At 34.9% G+C, this 25,263-nt stretch overlaps 1 protein-coding gene across 12 annotated transcripts in view; it reads right to left on the bottom strand.

Annotated features, from left to right (window-relative positions):
- The window catches only part of DLG1 (discs large MAGUK scaffold protein 1), a 257,847-nt gene that overhangs the window by 227,385 nt on the left and 5,199 nt on the right, over window positions 1-25,263 (bottom strand). For all 12 annotated transcript variants that reach the window (XM_046001681.1, XM_046001679.1, XM_046001684.1 and 9 more), the window contains exon 4: window positions 13,729-13,895. In XM_046001681.1, coding sequence (XP_045857637.1) covers window positions 13,729-13,895 — 167 coding nt within the window. The remainder of the gene's footprint in view (window positions 1-13,728; window positions 13,896-25,263) is intronic.

Genomic DNA, 25,263 nt, shown 5'->3' on the forward strand with positions numbered 1-25,263 from the left:
AAAGAGACTGAAATAGAGCCCAAATAACAGTAAAATATTAAGTCCCATAAGAAAAGTACAAAGTGCTACAGGTATTCAGAAGAGATTAGTTTCAGCTAAAAGATGGGTTGATGACCTCACATGGAATTTTTCTGAGCTGGACCATGCAAGATAGAGTTAAGATAACGGACATTCCAGTTGAAAGGAATGGCACAAAGAAGGACCTGGAAGCAGAGAATTTCAGGAAAAACAAATACTCTACTTCAACCCAAAAGTAAATCTATAAAAGGTAGTGCTGGTAGTGTTTGTACAACTTTAAATGTTTTTACCAAGGAAATAGGAGTTGAGCAATTAGTTATTTCCTTTAAAAAAGGAATAAAGCAAATGAAATAACTATTTAAAACTTTTCTTTTTCATTCTTTCTGAAAACAAATCAAAACAGCAGTTTACTCTAACGTAGAAATTATAAGTCTATGGACAGCATTTTTTTTAAAAGATTTTAGTTATTTATTTGAGAGAAGAGCACACACATGAGTAGGAACAAAGGGAGAGGGACAAGCAGACGCCCCACTGAGCAGGGAGCCCTACATGGGGCTCAATCCCAGGACCTTGGGATCATGACCTGAGCCAAAGGTGGTTTAACTGAGCCACCCAGGCACCCTGAACAGTATTTAATAATTCTATATTTCGGTGAAAAATAAGGCAGTGAAAAGTGAATATATATTCCCCATTCGTGATGTAAACTAACAACTAAAAACCTTAAAAATTAATGAAAACTTTAAATGGAATTTATCTATACCTGCTCAGAACTTGATGAGATTTAAAAACACTACTGTAAACTAATGACCGAGCTCTCAACAGTGAAGTGGTTTTCGTTAAGAAAAATGAAAGAGTGATAAATGATTAAAAATAAAATAGTTCTTGCTTTCTGGGTATTTTTTTTAAAAGATTTTATTTATTTATTTGACAGAGAGAGAGAGAGCGATCACAAGTAGGCAGAGGGAGAGGGGGGAAGGAAGCAGGCTCCCTGCCGAGCAGAGAGCCCGATGTGGGGCTTGATCCCAGGATCCTGAGATCATGATCTGAGCCGAAGGCAGAGGCTTTCACCCACTGAGCCACCCAGGTGCCCCTGGGTATTTTTAAAGCAAAAACTTTAAAAGCTAAATTAAAAAAAAAATCCCACCTTATTTCAGAAAAGAGATTAAAATAAATATTTTAAATCAGTCTAGTATCTATTATCAGAAAAAGATCTTAGAATAAAAATCAGAAATAAATAAAAATCAGAAAAAGATCTTAGAATAAAATGCTCAAGTTTTCTTAATGGCTCAAATACAGTTAAACAAATGGCTTCAGGTTCACTTCAGCAGTTGGTAATTAAAGAAATAGGTCAAATGCCTATCAAAAAAGACCAGTATCTAGAAGAATACCAGGCGGCAATCAATAAGAATGTGACAAATGTGGCTAGATATAAAAAGCCAGTTAAAGCATTATTAAGATATGCTGAAACACAAAGCTGCAAAAGCACAAGCTAATAAGTATTAGTATGATTATTTTAAAAATTAATAATAAATATATGGAAAGAAAAACATGGCAGAATTTATTATACACCAAACCATTTTCAGCACCCTCTGGTGCACAGAGGATTTCATTTTCTTATGTCAAATATTTCTGCAAATATTTTTAAACAAACTATCTTGTCATGTGTCTATCTCTATTCTTTTTTTTTTTTTTTTACAGAGAGAAATCACAACTAGGTAGAGAGGCAGGCAGAGAGAGAGGAGGAAGCAGGCTCCCCGCAGAGCAGAGAGCCCGATGCGGGGCTCGATCCCAGGACCCTGGGATCATGACCAGAGCCGAAGGCAGAGGCTTTAACCCACTGAGCCACCCAGGCGCCCCTATCTCTATTCTAACTAGTTCTTTTCTTTCCTTATTAAGTTTATTATGACATTTTCATTTGCCTAGGTAACAAGTCCAATTCCCAAGAAAGTTATTAAATAAAGATAGAAACACCTGCCTTGAAACCTGAACTTTTGAGTTCTAATCTCTTTTTCTATATGGTAACGATGTAAGTTTGGGCATTCACAATATCTCTGAATGACAGTTCGCTGAATTCTAAAGTGAGTGTTAGCTCCAAATATTACAGAACAAACCCTGGTTGTCTCATATACGATAGGATAAGAATCCATGCTCCGATGGCATTTCAAAATATTATCATGTCTGTGAATGTGCCTTTTTAAAATTATGCAACTTGAAAATAAGGTTATTATTATTACCCATTCTTATGGAATACATGAGGGTCTTTTAAAGAAAGGAAGAAAGAATATATTAAATAGTTTTAAACTATTAATACCATAATGTGTTTAGAACAGGAGTATTTCTCAAGTTTAATTTCACCAGTTCTATGGCAAAAGGCTATAGTTAGAAGACTGTCGTCTGCCTCTATATTTTCTTACCTCTCAAAGATAATGCCTCAAAAGGAAAGGCAATCTCGTGAAACACAGAAAGAGAAGCCATTATTGCTGGCTGATTCTAGTTCTGAGACAGTGAAAGCTCAAAATGAACTTGGGAAAACTTTGCCAGAAAGCAAGGACATGCTCAAAAACTCAGGCAGTCATGTCAAAAGGACACAGACCCTTCAAGGGATTCCCCAAATGTGGAGTAATTTGAGTAACCTATAAACACTGAATAAATAAAAATCTCTCAGTCACTAAATTAGTGATAATTTTTTAAAAGGAGAGAGAGCAACAGAGCACTCAGTTGCTTAGGTGTCTGAATTTGGCTCAGGTCATGATTTCAGGATCCTGGGACTGGGCTGCGTTGCACTCCACACTCTGTGGGGAGTCTGCTTCTCCCTCTCTCCCTCTGCCCCACCCTCCACTCCTGTGCTCTCTCAAATAAGTAAAATCTTAAAAAAAAAAAAAAAAGGAGCAACAAAAAAGGGAAAAACTTAATAGCCCATTTTGAAAGGGAATATTGCACTAACTTTTACTCTATATACTAGCATTAAAAGAAAATACAAGCTTTACCCTGTCCATCTTTTCTTTCCTTTTTTAAATGACATTTACTTTTTGAAGAGACCACATCAGCTATCTTACAGAATACCACATATTCTATATTTATTGAATTTGCCTCCTCACACTAAGTCATTCCACAAAGTCCTGTATTTCTGGTAACAGAAAGTTAGACGTAAAGGATGATTAGACTCATTTTTGGTAGGTAAACTTCATAATGATATATTGTATTTCATACTGTATCCAACCAGAAAGCGCACACTATTCCATTGTAGAGGTATGTTTTTCCTTGTAATGATTAAGTATCTGTAGGTAGGCACTTCAGCAACTTGTATTGAGTGAATTTTTACCTGACTGCCTCATTAATGATCTTTCCCTGAATCACTTATTTCATTAGATTTCAAAATATTGATTTCCCCACACCCCAATTTTATCATCTCATTTATATTTATTAGCTGTTATTCTTCTGTAAAAGAATACTTATCCCTGGAAAAGGAAAAGGAACCTTTACAAGGGCAGGGTAAAAAGCTTATCTATCGGGGGCAGTAGTAAAAATGAACTGAAGAGAAAATAAAATATTATTAATTTTGTTAGTAGTAATAACAGTACTAGGGTTGTTTACATAGGAGAATGTTTAACTTTTTTTTTTTTAATTTATTTGAAAGAAAGATTGAGACAGAGCACATGAGCAGGGGGAGAGGCAGAGGAAAAAGCAGACTCCCCGCTGAGCAGGGAGCCCAGTGAGGTGCTTGATCCTGGGACTCAGAGATCATGACCTGAGCTGAAGGCAGAAGTCAACTAACTGAGCCACCCAGACATCAGGACGTTTGACTGTTCTTACTCATTGGAAACGTATACTGAAGTTTTCATAGTTTAAGTGCTTGATGTCTGCAACTAATTTTCATAGAATGTACCAAAAATACACATACACAAAGAAAGCAAATATGACAAAATGTTAGTAATTGTTGACTCTATGGATATTCAGAAGTTTGCTGTACTATATGGACATTGTACTATTCCCTTGATTTTATTGGAGTTGGAAGATTTTTATGATAAAGCTAGAAAAAAATAAAACCGCCTTCAGCCTATTACATAATTACAATATGGAAAGAACCAAAATTCTCACTTCATTTGGTATTAACTGAACAGCTACTACATACAAGTACTACATATATTTTAGTAAACACGAGTGTCTAGCCTGAAGGACAGTCTAGTAGAGACCAAAATAACACAAAATACTGTAATTTCACAGCATTTAATTACAATACTGATGAATATTATCAGGCAGAAGCAGAAAGTGCTATAACAGAGGCTCTGATAATCTGAGAGGTAAAGAAAGGCTTCTATCAGGAAGTGACCACATAGTTATCCTTAATTCTCTAGTAGTGATCTCCAACTTACTCTCACAACCCATTTCCAATCTGTCCCAAATCCTTGTGTTCTACTTTAAAATATCCGTAATTCAGCCACTTAGCACCTCCATTATCACCACTCTGGTTCACGCCTACATGCATCCTTAACTGGATCACTGAGACAGACTCCTTAACAGGTCCCCTGCTTCTACTCTTACCACAAACTATTTTCAACAAAACAGCCTAAGTGATCCTTTTAAAGATTAGGTTAAATGTCATTCCTCCAGTCCAAAACCCTGAAGAAGCTTTACATAATCTGCCTCTGCCTTACCCTTTGACCTCATCTCCCACTACTCTTTCCCTTACTTACTACCTTCTTTTTTTTTTTTTTTTTAAGATTTTATTTATTTATTTGATAGACAGAGATTGCAACTAGTCAGAGAGGCAGGCAGGGAGAGAGAGGAGGAAGCAGGCTCCCTGCTGAGCAGAGAGCCCAATGTGGGGCTTGATCCCAGGACCCTGGGATCATGACCTGAGCTGAAGGCAGAGGCTTTAACCCACTGAGCCACCCAGGCGCCCCTTACTTACTACCTTCTAAACATACTGGCCATCCTGCTATTTCTCATACATTCCAGCCTTATGCCTTATAATCTTTGCACTGATTATTTCCCCAAATAGCTGCATCAACTTCCAACTCTCTGTACAGATCCCATGTTCTTCAATCAGGCCTATCATGAATAACCCTAGTAAAAACTGCAAAGTGTAAAGGAATGTACTTTGTAAAATTGCAAAGGAATCTAACATTCCTGATACCCTCACTCAGCTCTCTTTTTTCTCCTTCCATATCACTTATCACCTTCTAACATACTAAATAATTTATTGTTTATTACCAGCATGGCCACTAGAATGCACGCTCCATGAGGACAGGGATCTTTGCCTTTATTCAAGCACATTGTTCAATGTGTGATACATACCAGATGCTCAATTATTTGTTGGAAGAACTGACATTTAAAATAAAATGCTAAAAATAAGCAAGAGTTGGCAAGAAAGAACTTCCTATGCACAGGAATTATGTGGGGACCCTGAACAAAGAGGAACCAGTAGCCAAAGAATGAAAGAGTTTTACAAGAGTGGAAAAACAGGCAGTGGTCAAATAATTAGGATTTCTGAGTCTCATTAGAGATCTACCACTTCATTCTGAGAGGAACAGAAAGCCAATGAAGGGTAATGAAATGATTTGCATTTTATAAAAACAATCTTGGAAGCAAAGTGGTCATAAATGGAAAAGGTGCAAGTGTGAATGCAGATAGGCCAAAGAGACCATTACAATAATCTAGGCAAAAAATGAGGGTGGTTTAGACTAAACTGCAAGAATGGAGATGCACTGAAATGCTGATTCATGTGAAATTTTGCAAACTGCAGTATGGATTACAGATGTAAATGTGAAAAGCGAAAAAAAGTCTTTAACAAATAATAAAGTAGGATAACTTTATGACTTTGAAGCTGAGAAACATTTCAGTAGGCATAAAGAACATTAACCATTAACCATATATTAGATTTAAGAAATAATGAAAAGGTATCATTAGTAAAAGCATGCCTCAGAGTGGGAGAAAATGTATATTATACATATAACCAACAAAGGAATCATATCCAGATAGAGATCTCCTACAGATCAATAAGATGAAAAACAATGGGGGGGGGATGAGAAACTTAAATAGACACTTCACAAAAGATAGCAAAATGAATAATAAACATATGAAAAGGTGTTAACCATAATCTTGTTAAGATAAGGAAAATGCAAATACAACAATATGAAGTACCATTACACACCTACTGAAATAAATTATTAATAAAAAGACTGACAATAACAAGCAATGGTAAACTTGTAAAGCAACCGAAACTTGCATGTACTGGTTGTAATGATAAAAATCAGGCATAACGGGCGCCTCGGTGGCTCAGTGGGTTATGCCGCTGCCTTCGGCTCAGGTCATGATCTCGGGGTCCTGGGATCGAGTCCCGCATCGGGCTCTCTGCTCAGCAGGGAGCCTGCTTCCCTCTCTCTCTCTCTGCCTGCCTCTCTATCTACTTGTGATCTCTCTCTGTCAAATAAATAAAATAAAAAATCTTTAAAAAAACAAAACAAAAAAATCAGGCATAACCATTTTGCCAAACTGCTATTACTATGTTCCAAAATTAAACATATGCATATCATTTTCACAAGTGGGTATATAAACAATAGAAACACATACACAGGTGCACCAAAAAATATACACACAGTTCTACCATAACATTTTGAGAAAGCAAATTTGTTCCAATACGACTGACGTATTAGGAAACAATGGTAGCTAACACAAATTTCATGTTTGCTTAAGTCCAATCTTGTCCATGTGAAACACTAGGTGAGAACAGAAAATTGCACCCAGATGAAACAAACCATAGAGAAATACACAAAAACACACATTTCAGACCTTAGCTCATTGAATGTTAGGATTCATAGTCACCCACATCTGTTAATAACCCTACATCTAATTTCAGATAAATTCCTGGGCCAGCACTGGGCAATAACCTACAAGCTGAATCTTTTTTTTTTTTTTTTTTTTTATTTATTTGATAGAGAGAAATCACAAGAGAGGCAGGCAGAGAGAGAGGAAGGGAAGCAGGCTCTCCGCCGAGCAGAGAGCCCGACGCGGAACTCGATCCCAGGACCCTGAGAACACGACCTGAGCCGAAGGCAGCGGCTTAACCCACTGAGCCACCCAGGCGCCCCTCACAAGCTGAATCTTAACACACAATCCTATAAGTGTGTTTAGAAATTGTGCTGCCATTATTACCAAGATAATATCTTTTTTTATATATGCCACTCACCAAGTTTTGAGCTTGAGTCTCTAACTCCATTTTCTACATAAGCCCTGCAGTTTTTATTGCACAATTTTGCATTTTGAAGTGATTTTTAAGAACATATATGTTGTGCTATGGCAGAACTGACTATAAAATAATGTTCAAGCACTAACCCAAAACTGAAAACAACAAAACAGCCATCACCAGAATGGATAAATATCTACAATGGAATATTATACAGCACAGAGAACAAAAAAACTTCCACTCTTGGAGGAAATTCTCAAATATAAGAAAAAAGTTAGACATAAGAGAGTACATACTGTACTAATCTGTTAAAATATAGTTTTAGGAGAGGCAAAACTCATCCATGGTGTTAGAAATCAGGATGGTTCTTTGAAGAACAGGATACAGGTAGTGACTAGGAAAGGTACAAGGAAGAGTTCTTTTGTAAAATAAAGACATAATGTACATACCAGAAAATTTACCAAATTTTAAAACACACAAGTCACTGGTGTTTAGTATATTAGAAGTTGTACAACCATCATCACTATCTAATTCCAGAACTCATTAGCAGTCATTCCATTTTCTTTTTCTTGACTGGGTATATCCACAATGCAGTAATTCATCAAGCTATACATTTATGACTTGCATAGTTTTATGTATAAATACTACCCAGTACTTCAATAATTTAAGTCAATGATCAGATTCAATCAGGTGGACTGAATACTTGCTTTTAACTCTACTATCTCCTAAAATTTTACTTAAATTAAAGCAGACACAATTTTTTAAAGCACTAAATCAAAAGGTCAAAGAGAGGGGAAAAGAATCTATATTCCCTACTCAGAGAATTTCCTTCCCCTGAAGATGAACTCAGAAGTGCTGAAACATGGAGCCTGGAGACAGCAGGGATAACTGAAAATGAGTACATTACTGAAAAGACTAAGTGTGTATTCTTCTAAACATACCTGACAATATTTCTTTTCTTTTTACAGTCATACTATACTTCCTGATATGTAATTACTTAATAACACAGAAAGGATATAGAATCTATATTTTTATGCCTGCTTTTTTATATTGCATTAAGTGGCTGTACATAATGTGTTTATCCAATTTCCTTTTTTATACAATTTTTTAAAGTAATCTCTACACCCAATGTGGGGCTTGAACTCATGACCTCAAGATCAAGAGCTAGATACTCTACAAACTGAGCCAGCCAGGCACCCTTATCCAGTTTCTTACTGATAGAATTTAGATGGTTTCCCTGTTGATTTTTATGAATATTACAAGTAATACTGCAATGAACATGTGTACATATATAGCTAAATATATATTAATTTGTGTAATTATATCTGGAACATACAGCTAGATCAAAGGATATGAATATATACTGTTGTCTTGCAGAAAGGTTGTACCACTGTACCTCCTACCAACAGTATAAGAGTCTGTTTCCTCACATTTAATTAATCTTTGACAATCAAATTAGTTAAAAATACTCCCCTTGTCAATTTGATATGCATGCTTTTGAAGTGAGGTTGAGCATCTCTTCAAAGGTTTATTTGGTCCATTGGTAATTCTTTTTCTCTAAACTGCCCATTCACTTCCTCTGGTCACTTTTCTATTGAATGTTGATGTTTTCCTTACTGTTCTATAAAGAGGTTTTTTTGAGTTGAGAAGGGGGGGAAATTAGTCCCTTTTCATAAATGTAACAAATTCCCCCATTTCTCAATTGTTTAATGTATCTTTTCAAGATATAATTCTCTAATTAAACTTCAAATAATCAAACTTTGTGATGATCACAAAGAAATTCCACAAAGTCAGCATTCTTTTTTTTTTTTTTTCCTTCCATTTTACTAAGTGGAGCCCAACGCAGGGCTTGAACTCATGACCATGAGATTGAGACCTGAGCTGATATCAAGAGTCAGACACTTAACTGACTGAGCTACTCAGGTGCCCCCAAACTCAGCATTCTTAACCTTTTAATTTTTCTGGATTTTGATTGCTGTCATGCTTAGAAAAGCTTTTCCTACCCAGAAATCAATAAAATGGTCATTTTTATGGTTTCACATCAAAAAAACAAACAAACAAACAAACAAACAAAAAACCACAAGCCTTTGACTCTTTGGTGTGCTTGCAATGTACTATCAAAAACAGAACAGGGGCACCTGGGTGGCTCAGTGGGTTAGAGCCTCTGCCTTTGGCTCGGGTCAAGGTCCCAGGGTCCTGGGATCGAGCCCCACATGGGGCTTCCTGCTCTGCAGGGAGCCTGCTTCCTCCTCTCTCTCTGCCTGCCTCCTCCTCTCTCTCTGCCTGCCTCTCTGCCTAGTTGTGATTTCTCTCTATCAAATAAATAAAATAAAATAAAATAAAATAAAAAACAGAACAGCCATAGACTGAATGTGTCCCCCCCAAAATTCACATTTTGAAATGCTAAACTCCAATGTGATGGTATTAGGAGGTAGAGACTTTGGGAGGTCATTAGGCCATAAGGGAGGCTTTGTGAACAGGATTAGTGTCCTTATAAAAGAGACCATGGTGAGCTCCCTCACCCTTTCTCAACATGAGCACACTGAGAAAAGGGCCAACTAGGAACCAGGAAAAGTGTATCTACCTGTGACCTGATCTTGGACTGCCCAGCTTCTACACTGTGAGAAATAAATTTGTGTTGTTTATAGGCTACCCAATCTGCGATACTCTGTTACAGAAGCCCAAAAGGACTAAAATAGGATACTGCATCCTTTTCTGTTGGAATTTCTCATTAAATCAGGCAATTTCTCCTACTCTTGCCTCTTGGTTCCTTCTAAATATTCTTCCTTACCATCTCTAAAATTTACTCTTATTTTAGGATAGATTTGTTTCCCTAAAAATGACATGTGGTCATTATTTTTTAAAAGTAACAGAGAAAAGTACTAAAAAGAAAAAAGTCCCCATCACCCAGAAACACTCATTAATATTATGCAAACATTATTCCAAACAATGTACTAGGTATATGTTCAAAGTAGAAGACAGATATACCAAACACAAAAAAGTTCTAAGAAAATGGGATACTGCCATGTCACTCCAAAAATAAATGGCATTAATTTTCATTTTACTAAATCAGAAGAAATATAGGAAATGAAGTTACAAGGGCACAAATTAACTGACAAATGAAGATCTGGCAAGTTAGATCAGTTAATAACAAAACAAGGACAAAACAGAAAGGACAAGAAAGAAAAGTGAACAAATGTTTTACAAGACAAAGATTTTCACTTTAAGAAAGTAAGAGAAGCATGCCCTGGAAATTGCTCTATCTCAAATACTTCTTTTGCCAAAGAAGTATTTCCTTATGATAATCCTACAAAAGTGATACATTTATGATCACTCTTTATGATAATCCTACAAAAGTGAACATGAAGTAAAAGAGACAGTAAGATTGTGTTGCATACAACTTTGTCACAAAAACATTACCTTTCTTTCTACTACTTACCTACCTACTTACCTATTTTAAGGTGGGGGAGGAGAAAGAAAGGGAGGGAGAGAGAACCTTTAGCAGGCTCCACACCCAGGGCAGGGTCCAACTAGGGGCTGGATTTCACAACCCTGAGATCATGACCTGAACTAAAATCAAGAGTCAGACCCTTAACCAACTGAGCCACCCAGGTGCCCATATTACCTTACTTTTTTATCCAAGAATTAGTGCACAAGTACAGTAATAACCTAAAATTTGTATGAGACAAAATATTTTCATGATTTTCATATTATTTTTCAAGTTATAGTCAAATAAAAACTTCCTCTGCATTTGTTTTAATTTGGGTCAGTGGATTCTCTTCAACTATAAAACTTTAAATAAGGTGAATTAAATGTTCGAAGTCTCTTTTCAGTCCTAAACATTATGCCTCCAAGTGTCTAAAGCGATCGAGTCAAATGCCTCTTAACCAAGTTTTCTGTCCAAATTAAGCATACATAACTGGGGAACAGGGGAATATACTTTCCTTCTCTTATAGTACTCTCAAAAAAAGTAGAAATGAAACCTATAAACATTACAGGGTTTTGTTTGTTTGTTTTTTTAAGACCTTAGGACTGTCATCCATCAGTGTGTTTCAAAACTATTTACATTTTCAGGCAAGCATCTATCAGGGTATTCTGTCCTCTCTACAAAACTACTTCTTTTGAACTAAACTTAGCTCACTATAGATTTGACACACACAGATCTTCCCTTTTTTAAAAAAATCTGGGACATGACAGACACATCTCCATGATCCCATTACTAAGTTTATCCGTGAATGGGTATAAATTTCAAGCACACTAGAGCATTTTCATGCGCCAAGCCCTAAGCAACATTTTAATCATAATCCCTTCTCATTCATTTTCCTAATTAGACCTCCCACTTATAGTCTGAAAATTCTTATTCTCTTATTCTCCTTTAACATGTCCATAATACACCCTTCAGGAGATGCAAAAACCATTACTGCACAGGGCCTTTCTAAATACCAGTGCCTCACTTTACGCAATTTGAAATCTTCCGATACTCTTCCGTTTTTTCCCTTAAGATTTTATTTTTAAGTAATCTCTACACCCAACGTGGGGCTCTAGTTCACAACCCTAAGATCAAGAGTCACACGCTCCACTGACTGGGCCAGCCAGGCACCCCTGAAATTTTCTAATACTACTCATGATGGAATTCAACGCCTTCCTGATCTTTCTGACTGAACTCTATATAGAAATTAACTTCCACTGTGCAGTATTATCCACTTATTTAACCTTAAATTAACTTTTGCTGGTTACACTGAACCAGCCATTATCTAAACAATCTCCTATAAAAATAGGCAAATCAACTATAAGAACTCTATGCTTTATACTCACAGTTGAACATAATCAATGAGACAATAGGAAACAATAGTTAGGTAATTAAATAAGAAACTCAATTCTCTTAAAATTTAACATGTCTCCTCAAATGCAAAATTTTTAAGCTAGGAAAATAAATGTGAAATAAAAACTGTACTACTAGTTAACATTAAAAAAATCTATTTGCAATTGATCATAAGTGCAAATGATTTATCAACAAAAGGGAATGAAAATGGAAATGATCCAAGAGTGATAAAAAAGAGATTAAAAAAAAGACACAGAAACAATACAACAGTAGAGTCTCTCTCCAATCAAAGAAAAATATACAAGTGCAGAACAGGATTAGTAAAGAGAACTGTGATCTGTTACAAGGTCTGAAATCCAAGGGTAGACTTGCCCAAACTAGCTAAATAAGCTGGGTCAAGTCATTCATTTTCTTTTGGATCTCAGTTTCCGAATCCTTAAAATGAAAAAGAGGGATCAGATGTGCTGCCTGCTTTAAAATTTTACAGTTCTGGGGCGCCTGGGTGGCTCAGTGGGTTAAAGCCTCTGCCTTCGGCTCAGGTCATGATCCCAGGGTCCTGGGATCGAGCCCCACATCGGGTTTTCTGCTCTGCGGGGAGCCTGTTTCCTTCTCTCTCTCTGTGCCTGTCTCTCTGCCTGCTTGTCATCTCTGTCTGTCAGATAGATAAATAAAATCTTTAAAAAAAAAAAAATAAAATAAATAAAAAAAAAAAAAAAATTTTACAGTTCTACGTGACATAATATAAAAAAAGAAAACTTAGAAACTGTCTGCTTCATTACCAAAGGGTTGTCTGGTTGCTGCCCACCACTACTTTTCCCTGATTTATTACTCACCAAACAGAGGCTGATTCAATTTTCCAAGCACTTCTCTAGTACAAACTAGAAGGGACTAGAATCAAATTCAGTCAGACAACCACATTCAAATGACTAATGTTTTTCAGATAGAAGCCTCATTACAAAATGCTTCATATATCTCTGTTCTATCTAACTCTACCAGCAACAGTATGTTACAACCAAAAAGAGAACATTACTAAAACAGTTTTTAAAACTTAAAGAAATATAGTTTTAACTACAGAAAAATGCTGAAACCAATGCTAACCTTAAGATTTACTGATCAGTCTTTAGTGAATTTTATTAATGCAATCTTCAAGTCAAATAAACAGAATCATCAGAGTATATGTAGCAATTAATCGGCCCAGCACAACAAAACTATATTCTCTTTCTCAAAACAAACAAAAAACCAGAGCAAAATCACCTTTTCAAAATATAATTTCACTGAGGTATCTCATGCAAAGTGTTTTTTTTAATAGTCTAAAGCCAAGTATTTCAGACCTCAAACCATTTAAAACATGTTAAGAAAGGGGCACCAGAGATTCTGAGCTTTTCTCTTCAAAAATATTTGTAATCTGGGCGCCTGGGTGGCTCAGTGGGTTAAGCCGCTGCCTTCGGCTCAGGTCATGATCTCAGGGTCCTGGGATCGAGTCCCGCATCGGGCTCTCTGCTCAGCGGAGAGCCTGCTTCCCTTCCTCTCTCTCTGCCTGCCTCTCTTGTGATTTCTGTCAAATAAATAAAATCTTTAAAAAAAAAAAAAATTGTAATCTCATGATATTTCCACATAACATCCATTTTAATAAAGTGAAAAAACTTAGCAGCCCCAATAAATTGATTACTAAAAAACAGCCTCAGGAAAAAATTTATCTTACCTCTACACTAGGGCTAAGGCTGCTTGGCAGTGTTTCTGAAGTCACAGTAGTGCTTGGAAGGCTGGAAATTTCCCAAGTATTCACAGGTTGTATTGGTTCAGACTGCTTTGAACGATCTATACATTTTGGATTATCCAGTAAGGTCACTTCATAAAATTCTTGAATATCTAGAAGTGAAGAAAAGAACAAAAAAAAAAAAAATCAAAGTATTTAGATTTTCTAATTAAACTATGCATTGCTGAAACAGCATTAACTCAAAAGCAAAATTTTAGTCTAGATTAGTAAAATAAGCCCAATCTCATAATGTACTTAAACAGTGACTATTTTCTCATTTTATTATGTCACAGTCGCATCAGAACTTGCAGGGCATAGTGTAAAAGTCACAGGCTTTTTACACTTCAAAGTCAGTGCTGAGTTCAAATCTCTATTCCACCACAAATTAGCTGCCTGTTCAGGCAAGTTACTTAACCTCTGATAACTTGCCTCTTTATCATGTGAATTGTTCTAAATACTGGGTGTAATACATATGAAGTGCACAATGGCACCTAACAGGCTCCTAACCAACAGCAGCTAATATCACTACTATGAATTCTGAAGATGTGAGTTAGTACCGATATTTTATCTTTATACCAATAATATCTCCTCAATATAAACCCCTCACATAGTTTTAACTGTCCTTCTAACCAACATGAACAAGAAAGTGAAATACTAAATTAAATTTTATATTTTAGAAATAATCAATTAAACATAACAAAACTAAAAAAAATCCATAAATTTATTTAAAGTAGCACAGGATAATTTAAAAGATCAATTTACTTTGCTATCAACTGGAATTATATAAACTTAGCATATTAACACTGATTCTTCATGCCATTCAGAAAGCTCTGAGTGACAGTTACATAATGCTTAAGTTCACCCCTATCAGTTCTTTATTCACCTAGTTGTGTGTTTTAAGTTAGTTTTTTAAATGGGAGAAATTATTGTTTTAACAGCAAAGGTGGGAGAGTATCCTCCTATACAAAATCATGCACAATTTCAAGTAACATTTAAACGGAATAACTTTTACTTATTTCTATGATGAAAAGATTAGTATGTTCTTTAAAAAACACTGTCAGAAGATAGTAGAGACAAAATAACTCCCTTTTAATAACCAGTAGAATTGTAAAACTTTCTAAGTAAAGAGCTCATAAAAACTAAATCAGCACAGTGAAGATAGTATCAACCCACTTTACAAGGTGTTAAAAATATTACTAGAGAAAATTGCATATGAAAGTATTTTATAAACCATGAGTTAACTACAAAAAACTGTTCACATAACCATCATGAAAAAAATAATAAACTCAAATTAAGAGCATCAGCTACAAAGTGTTCTTACCAAAAATTATTTAACCTGAACCTAAATCAAACCTTCAGAACCAACTTGTAGTTCACAGGAAATAAAGAAACTAGAGAAACAAGTAAAATGACACCAAAAGAGCAAGGGAAAAAAAAAACAGATTCAAAAGGGGACATTTCACAAGACAAATGGCCAGTTTCTTTACTAAGTCAATGTCATGAAAAGGAAGAGAAATTATCTGAGAGGAATTTTTTTTTTAAATAAAGGAAATGAAAAAAACATATCAATTAATTGCAATAAGTGAGGCTTGACTGGCAGGGAGGGGCAGGGGGATATAAAAGACATGGTGATAATTAGGGAAATTTAAATATGGACTATTTTCCAAAAATACTATAGTTTTTTTTCTTAGGATATATATATATGAGACTATGTATACATTTCAGTGGCAGAACATATACTTCTACATATATAAGAAACACATATTTATTATACGCAGAGGATATATATTCATAGATCTATAGAGAAGGAGAAATATCTTCTGCAAGAAAATAAAGATGTCAGAGCTCCTAGTGTAATTATGCTCCCCAAAAGCGCTGAATATTGCATAATTTGAGTAAGTGGATGATTACCAATCTCAAGGTAAATAGCCCACATCACTATATGAAAACTTCGTTATATTTTCCATTATTGCAAGTCAAGTTTGAAATGTTAACCTTCTGTGACCTTTTATTCTACCCTTAACAGAAGTACTGCTGTATTATCCTTCAATAACATCTCTAACAAATATCTCTATCAGTGCTGTCCAAAAGAACTTTCTACAGGGATGAAAATGTTCTATAGCTGCACTCTCCAATATGCTAACCACTAGCTAGCTACACATGGCTATTAAGCACTAAAAATGTGACAAGTGTCACATTTTTGTGAGGAACTGATTTTATAATTTTATTTGTGTATAATTACTTTAAATAGTCACAAACAGCTAGTAGTTATCATATAGGACAACAGAGATCTAGACTAGTATAATTTGGAGTAACATTTTACTATCTAGGAAGATCAAGGAATAAAATGCTCCCTATGTGAAATTTTCAGAAGTCCACTCACATCCTGCTACTTACTGTCAACTGAAATGCCTCATCTCTTAAAAAGTCCTTTCTAATTTGCTGTACCTCAGCTCTTATGGACTGGAGAATCTAATGTTCATATTATTTTAACTATTTCAGGCTTAAGACAACATAAGCTGAGTAAGCACTCATTAGAATGACTATTATCAACAAAACAGAAAACAACAGGCTTTGCTGAGGATGTAGAGAAATTAAAACCCTGTCCATTTATTGGTAGGAATAGAAAATGATATAGTCATTGTGGAAAACAGTACAGTGATATCTCAAAATATTACAACATAAAATCACCATTTGATCCAGCATGAGATTCTGGATATATGCCCAAAAGAAGTGAAAGCGGGGACTCAAACAGGTTATGTGTACATCAATGAGCACAGCAGCATTATTCCCAGTATCCAACAGGTGAAAACAACCCAAATATTCATCCACAGATGAATGGTTAAAAAATAAAATGTGGAACATACAAACAATGTAATACTACTCAACTTTTAAAAGGAACAAAATTCTGATACATTCTACAAAATGGATGGATGGATTTTGAAGACATTATGCTAAGTTTAGGGTAAGTCAGACACACAAGAAAATATTGTATAATTCCACTTATATGAGGTACTAGAATAGTCAAATTCATAGAGGCAGAAAGAACAGTTGTTACTGGGGTAAGGAAAGAATGGGTTAAGGAGGGACTGGGTGAGGAGGAAATGGAGAGTTTTTTTTTTTTTTTAAAGATTTTATTTATTTATTTATTTGACAGAGAGAGAGATCACAAGTAGATAGAGAGGCAGGCAGAGAGAGAGAGAGAGGGAAGCAGGCTCCCTGCTGAGCAGAGAGCCCGATGCGGGACTCGATCCCAGGACCCTGAGATCATGACCTGAGCCGAAGGCAGCAGCTTAACCCACTGAGCCACCCAGGCGCCCCTGGAGAGTTATTTTTTAATGAGTACAGAGTTTCAGTCTGGGATGATGAAAAGTTTCAGGAGATAGAAGGAGTGATGGTCACAAAAATAATGTAAATGTACTTAATGCCTCTGAACTGTACACTTAAAAAAATGATAAATTTTGTTACACATATTTTATCACAATAAAAAAATAAGCTGATATGTCAGCTTATTATCATTTTCCTTTATTTATATTTTAAAGGAAAGTGATAATAAGCTCACATATCCAGCTTATAAATACACACATCCCTTTAATTTTGACCCATATCCCATACTGACCAACATTCCACACATTTTATTTAACTTGTCAACCACACTTCTTCATCTTTAGGGTATCTCGAAGACTATAAAGATCAGTAACATAGGAATACCTCTTCAGAAATTATTTCTCTATCACAAATTTACTCAGTTGTATCAGTAAAGATTTTTCAAAGCTGCACTTCATCAAAAAGGGTACTCTGGAAAAACTGGAGAGAGCTTTTCTTATGAGTCCAAAGTACTCATATTTTATATTTCCCATACTATCAGCAGTCGTTGTTCTTTATAATCTACATTTTATATGTCAGAAGATAATTATATCACTGATCATAACTATAAAAATTTAGCAAAGAAAAAAGATTATTACTGGGACAAGAGGAGTATTTCTACAATAACATTCTAAGATTCAAAACATTACTTTCTTTTCCTTTAGATTTTTTTTAAACTGGGGAGTATAATACTGAGGTCCATAAGCTAATGAGCCTAAAGTAAAATCAAAGCTACTACTATTAACAGAAGTCAAAAATATAAAACAAAAACAAGTTCTAGTATAATCCCCATTTCTCCCAGTTCTTGAAAATCTATTTAAAATGCTCAAGTCTCAAATTCCAAGTTATTCTCAACAAACTTCATGAAAATAAAGAATTAAACTAATGAGTTCACCCTGAACACTTAAGACATTCAAACAATGAATACTAATAGTGAATACATTTTGAAGAGGAATAAAAGAATTAAAAAATGAGATATAACATTGTCTTTGAGAGATGGAGAAAACTGAGGAAAAAAATACATTAATGCTTAAAAACCAAGTAACACCATTCAGAAACACTTAAAAAGGTAGATTTCTATAAAAATTTGATGGCTATATTTTAAGGTGCTATAGAACCTTACATATCTATTTCAAATTTCTATTACTGCACATGTATTAAATTTTTTGAAAGTAAAATTAACCAGCTCTGATAGACAATGAAAAATTCTTTTATAATTCTGGTTTATATAATTCATTTATATATTTCTATACCAATTATATCCAACATCACTAATAATGGCTACTCATAATTATACCAAAATATATAGACCACAAAAAATGTAATCACAGCAAAATAATACTTCAATAGTCATCTCTCTCAATACTATTATGTTAGAAATTACCAAATTTACTATCACGTGTAAGATGACAGAGTCCTGGGATGCCTGGGTGGCTTAGTTGGTTAAGCAACTGTCTTGAGTGCAGGTCATGATCCCAGGATACTGGGATGGAGTCCTCCATTGGGCTCTTGGCTCAGCAGGGAGCCTGCTTCTCCCTCTGCCTGCCCCACTCACTGCTTGTGCCCTCTCTCTGACAAATAAAGTCTTCAAAAAAAAAAAAAAAAAAGACAGAGTCTTTCAATAAACCTATGCGAACATTTCACTTGCATCAACTTTAAACTTAAATCTTTAATATGAAAATGTACAGAAAATGGGGAGAATATAGAAGTAGTCAAAATGACTGCCACTGAAGACGGGTAATTCGGTACTCATCTGAAAATCCATATAGTTCACCCAGATATACACCATATAGAATTAAAATGACTACATTTTATTTACTACCCTGAAAAAACTTATTTCCTTTTTAAAATAATGATGCACTAAAGCAAGAACATGAGAAAATGCAGAATACTAAAACATTTATTAGAGGAAACTAACCTTTAGCTGTTTCACAACTGAAAACATTAATTTTGTTGAGCCTACTGAATCAGCCTTAACACAGTCTATTCCTATTTGCTGCTTACAATCTGGCAAGTGCTTTCTCTTGTTTTGAACTAAAATGGGTCCCCTCAGGTACAGCTCCTGAACAAAGATCTATGTTATAAAAGCTACAATAGTTACAATATGTATAATAAGAAATATAGAAACAATGGAACAACAGACATTTTCTATAGAACTGAAAATTCTAAATTAAACTTAGACACAATTAGTCCAATGGAACAGAGAGACTCATTCCTACTACCAAAAAATACATATTTCAGGGAAATCTCTTAGGATCACATATTTCAGAACTCTCCAAGTTTAAATAAAACTTTAAGTAAAACATTTTCATTTTATCTTTGTTATTTTCTTGCAGAATTCAACGTTACCGAACACTGGGAGTAAAGGAAGTATAAAATTCCAGAAACACCCTCAAAGGAGGTTGGGAAAAGTTTTTTAGCTTTTAGTTACTATTTTTATCATCCTAAACAGTAAAACTGACAAACATTTCTCAAACTAAATAAATAAGGATCAGAGTAGAAGTCTAAATAGTCCAGAATTTGTAATAATTTAACACGGTATAGACAACATCTCTAATCTATGAGAAAATAGCCTTATTTCATAGGGAAAATATTAAGACCTTAACAGAATGATTTTACACTTCTAAAAAAGGGGTGAAAAAAGTTGGGGCGCCTGGGTGGCTCAGTGGGTTAAGTCGCTGCCTTCAGCTCAGGTCGTGATCTCGGGGTCCTGGGATCGAGTCCCGCATCGGGCTCTCTGCTCAGCAGGGGCCTGCTTCCCTCTCTCTCTCTCTGCCTGCCTCTCTATCTACTTGTGATCTCTCTCTGTCAAATAAATAAATAAAATCTTTAAAAAAAAAAAAAAGTTGTAGGAGGGGGGAAATTACATGAACAAATAATTCAAAAAACAAATTTAAATGATGTAAGGAAATTCTCACACAGCTGAAAATTCTTATATCATGAGGGGGAAAATGACATGAACAAATAATTCACAAAAGAAATTTAAATGATATAAGAAAATTCTTACATAGTTGAAAGTTCTTTTATCATTGGTTGTTTAACCAAATAAATATATCATAAAACATCAAAATGACTAAAAGCATATTCCATATATCAGAATAGAAAATATTAAAAAGGATGATACCTATATTGCTTAAGGTATAGCAAATTAGTCATTATCCCACATACTGCCTAAAAAATTAAATTGAATATAACCTTTCTGAGAGTAATTTAACAAATTACACCAAAAATCTTTTTAAAATGCAAATCCCCTTTTGCCAAGCAATTAATTTCTAGGAATTTATCCAAAGGTTATAACAAGCAATGTAGAACAAAGAGGCATATACACTTGCAATGTTGTTTAAATTCAGAAAAACTATATACCTAAATGCTCCTAGGAAATCATTAATAAGACTACACCACATCTATAAAATGTAAACAGTCATTTAAGATGGTACAAACATACTGATATGGAAAGATATCCAATGCTAAATTTTGGGATAAAAATAGTTAATTTGTATATGCACATTACATACACTTAGGCAAATCTAACTTCAGCACCTCCTTTCACCAAAAAAGGCAATTCTACCTATCAGTCCACCCAATAAGTCAACATCACAAATAAAAAATAAGAAGGGAGGAAACTGTTCCCTCAGGTAGTCTCCATATCCATGTGCCTCTAATGTGAGCTTCTCTGTAGACCTCAGGTACTGAATCTGATTCTAGAATTATGAGCTTTTTTTTTTTTTAAAGATTTTATTTATTTATTTGACAGAGATCACAAGTAGGCAGAGAAGTGGAGGGTGGGGGGGTGGGGGGGGGACAGGCTCCCACTGAGCAGAAAGCCCGAAGCGAGGCTCGATCCCAGGACCCTGGAATCATGACCTGAGCCGAAGGCAGAGGCTTTAACCCAGGTGCCCCCAGAATTATGAGCTTTTAGTACAAAAGATCACTTAAGCACAAGCCAACTATGTCTGCTGCCCAACTGAAGAAACAAAGATTTTTTTCCACTAGAGAAAAAACAACTATACTGTACTGAATGAGACTGTTAAATTCTAGAAGGAATTTCAGGGTAATTTTAATCTGATGGGATTTTTCATTTTACACACTGATTTTAATTTCTTTTTTTTTTTTTTAAAGATTTTATTTATTTATTTGACAGAGAGAGATCACAAGTAGACAGAGAGGCAGGCAGAGAGAGAGAGAGAGGGAAGCAGGCTCGCTGCTGAGCAGAGAGCCCGATGCGGGACTCGATCCCAGGACCCTGAGATCATGACCTGAGCCGAAGGCAGCGGCTTAACACACTGAGCCACCCAGGCGCCCCTTAAGTATCAATTTCTTATGTAGGAAACAATTCCATTATGTTTTACTTGTGTAGGGAATTTGTTTTACAAAAGGAAAGTGTGTATAAATACATAAATAATAATATTCTATAAGGATGTTCACCCTATGGAAGAAGTAGGTTACCTTTGCTGTGAGAATTTTCTTGATTATAGTATTTTATATAAAGTACATTTAACTGATCTTAAATTCTTTCATGGAACATGCCATTATTTTTTTGTAATAAATTCTGTTTTGGACTTAGAAGGCAACTAGAAAGCTGAAAACACTGAAATATAACCTGGCCATTTCAGAGGGAATTTTATCAGTTAGTTGACTAAAAGCAAGTATAATGTTTCATAAACTAAAATATACAACTGTCAAGTCTACTCAAAAAGATACTCTGCTTTCGTCTAAACTTAAGTACATTTAAAAAGCCATTTTGATCCCCCAAAAGAGTACCATATAAAATTTTTAAGTACATTATGACAGTTTGTGTTTTGCACACCAGAAACAAGAAAAATGTCAAACCAATGTCCAAAAATAAGTTACTTTCACATCTGAAATACTATTGACTAACAGTCATAGAGTATTTTCACAAACAGATTTTTGAGAACAAGGTATCAACAGAAACCAGACCTTCTCAGAGAGATGGCTGATTCCAAGGCTGGGACAAGATATGTACAAGATGAACCTGGAATATCTTGTTATGTCAAAAAGTGAGAAAGTACTCAAAGTGATAGTGGCATGTCTTAAGGACAGAAAAGCAAGTTGGAAAGAGTTCTTACCAGGTGATCTAAAACAATCTAAGCACTGAAATCATTAAGGCTGATAATACACTATCAATGATTAAAAGAAAAATGATACAGACACATACATAGATACATGGGAAAGGAGAGCTCTTACAGTAAAATGCCAGGTATTAAATGGAGAATGTAAAAAAGACTGCTAACTGTTACAAAACTGTCATTTTTCGTTTATCATTTTCAACACAGTAAAAAATGGTTCAGACAAGCATCATCAATGGATGCTAAGTCTAGAGGGAAATTTTGCTAAAGAGGAGGGCATGCCCATGGTATTAAAGTCTCTCCCACATATTGCTTACAAAATGAAAGGAAAAAAAAACACTAACTATAGAGAAATCAAGCACCTTAACTGGGTGATCAAAATTAACAATGCCAATAAAGAGCAGAAGACATCTTGTACCTCTCAATGTACAGAACCCTAGAGAATACATCACAAGCATCAGACAAACCTAAAATTAGAAAGAAAATGGTAATGTCATAAAAGACCAAAAAGGACTGTGGAAATGTGTCCAGACTACAGAGACATGACTAATAAATGAAATACCTGGTCTTAGACTGGATAGTGTACTGAAAAAAATAATTAGAAAAGAAAAAATATAGTGGAAAAAATCTGACCTTACACTGATGAAATAAACTAGAAAAATTATTTACAGATGCTTTTTTACAGCTCTGTTGATTACAAGGTTCCAAAGAGAATTCAACCAGATTCAACATAATCAAAGCACTACATCAGAGAAGTAGTAAGCAAAACTACTAGCAAATAAATAACATTCCAGGTTCAATCAAAATGACCAACTGAAAAGTTAATAAAATTTTCCTCCAATAAAGTTTTGGTCAAGAGAATGATCCAGATACTGTCATAAACATTTTCCTTTCTAAAACCTAGCCTGCAAAGTCACACACATGAAGTTAGCAACAAACTAAAATATAATATGACTGGAACCAATAATAAAAAAAATCTAAGAAATTTTGACATTTTACCATTACAGCTAGAAGTTCGCAAACCTTAATTACTAAATCAAGGAAAAATACATTTTTCAAAATGTGTAAATTCCATAATTACAAGCATCATTCCATCATAAATATTCTCCTTCCAAGTAAAAACTCAAAAGAATTAACCACTTACACTACAGATCAACATCTATCTTAAACACACTTGTTAGTGTTCCTTACCAATTAAAATATTCAACTTATGATAAAGAACATCCTAATAACTAACATGAGGAGATGCTCTGGATTCAAATTAGTTGAATTCAATTTCTGGCTCGACAATTTAGTACCTGAGGGTTCTTGAACAAGATACGTAATTTGTCAGTGCCTCAGTTTTCCAATCTATAAAAGAGTATAATCACCTTACAGGTGAATATACACTTCATAGGATTATGACTAAATGAGACACTTGTATTACACAGAAAAATGCTTTTTAAATACACTCTTCAGGGGCGCCTGGGTGGCTCAGTGGATTAAGCCTCTGCCTTTGGCTCAGGTCATGATCCCAGGGTCCTGGGATCAAGCCCCGCATCAGGCTCTCTGCCTGCCTCTCTGCCTACTTGTGATTTCTCTGTGTTAAATAAATAAATAAAATCTTTTATAAATGAATAAATACACTTTTTACATACACTCAAAAAGTCAAAATCTCACATCCATTAGGATGGTTATTATCAAAAAAACTGAAAATAACAAGTGTTGGCAAAAGTATGGAGAAACTGGGACCCTTGTGCTCTGCTGGTAGGACCATAAAATAATGCAACTTCTATGTGAGGCAGTAGGGCAGTTCCTCAAAAAATTAAATATATAAATACCATATGATCCTGCAATCTTGCTCTTGGGTATCCCAAAAATTTAAAGAAGAGTTTCAAAGAGATATTTGCACACCCATGGAAGCACTATTCACAATAGCTAAGAGGTTAAATAAAACACTCCAAATGTCCATCACTGGATCAATGGATAAACAAAATGTGGTATATACATACAGTAAAATAAATCCAGTCTTAAGCAGGAAGGAAATTCTGTCACACGCTACAACATGGAGTAACTTTGAGAACATTAAATGAATTAAGTTAGCCACAAAAAGATAAGTACTGTATGATTCCCCTTGCATGAGCTACTTACAGTAATCAAAATCATGGAGACAGAAGTACAATAGTAGTTACCAGGTGCTGGGGGTAGAACGAAAAGGGAAGTATTGTTTACTGGGTAGAGTTTTGCTTTTGCAAGAGGAGTAAGTTCTGAACTGTTTTTGGAACAATGTGGATATATTTAACACTATCAAACTACACATTTAAAAGTGGCTAAGATGATAAATGTCATTTTCTTTTTACAATTAAAAAAAAAGGAGACATATTATGAAACCCAGTAACTACAAACTTAAATGTCCTTTACCATGTTTACAAGGCCTAGTGAAATTTAGTTAATAGAGTAGCACAAAATGAATAGAACCAAATATCTCGGAAATGGTCAGTGTTATTACATAATCCACCTTCATCTTGAAAAATTTCAGAACCAAAATGAAAAATGCATTAAAGTAAGCTTGCTACTTATTGCAGACAAGCATGCTATTTATTGCAAACTATACAAATCTCGTGATTCAACTAACTCAAGTCCCTAAAGTCAGCCTGATCTTTAGCACAGGTTTTTCTCCTATGAGCAAGAAAAGCAGATGAATTCTCTGACCCCATAAGTAACTCCATGGATCTAGACTACTAAGAAATCTTTGAAGACTACCAAAGTCGTCTCAGAGATTCCAGACAAACCTAAGTATCATAAATGACCTCAAACCAGTATGGACTTGAACACCTGGGCTCTGACCTATAATCAAACCATATCAAGTCTACTTTACTTACAAATTTTCAAATATAAGTACAAAAAATGAGAATACAAAATCAAATATATTAAGTTTTCAAACTGTTCTCACCAAAATCACGGATTAAACTTAGAAGTTTATCTTCCATTTATACAAAAATGATCACCACATACTTGGGGAATAAATTTTAAAGAAGTATATATAGCT

Source organism: Meles meles, chromosome 4, assembly GCF_922984935.1.
Source record: "Meles meles chromosome 4, mMelMel3.1 paternal haplotype, whole genome shotgun sequence".
NCBI classification, from domain to species: domain Eukaryota; kingdom Metazoa; phylum Chordata; class Mammalia; order Carnivora; family Mustelidae; genus Meles; species Meles meles.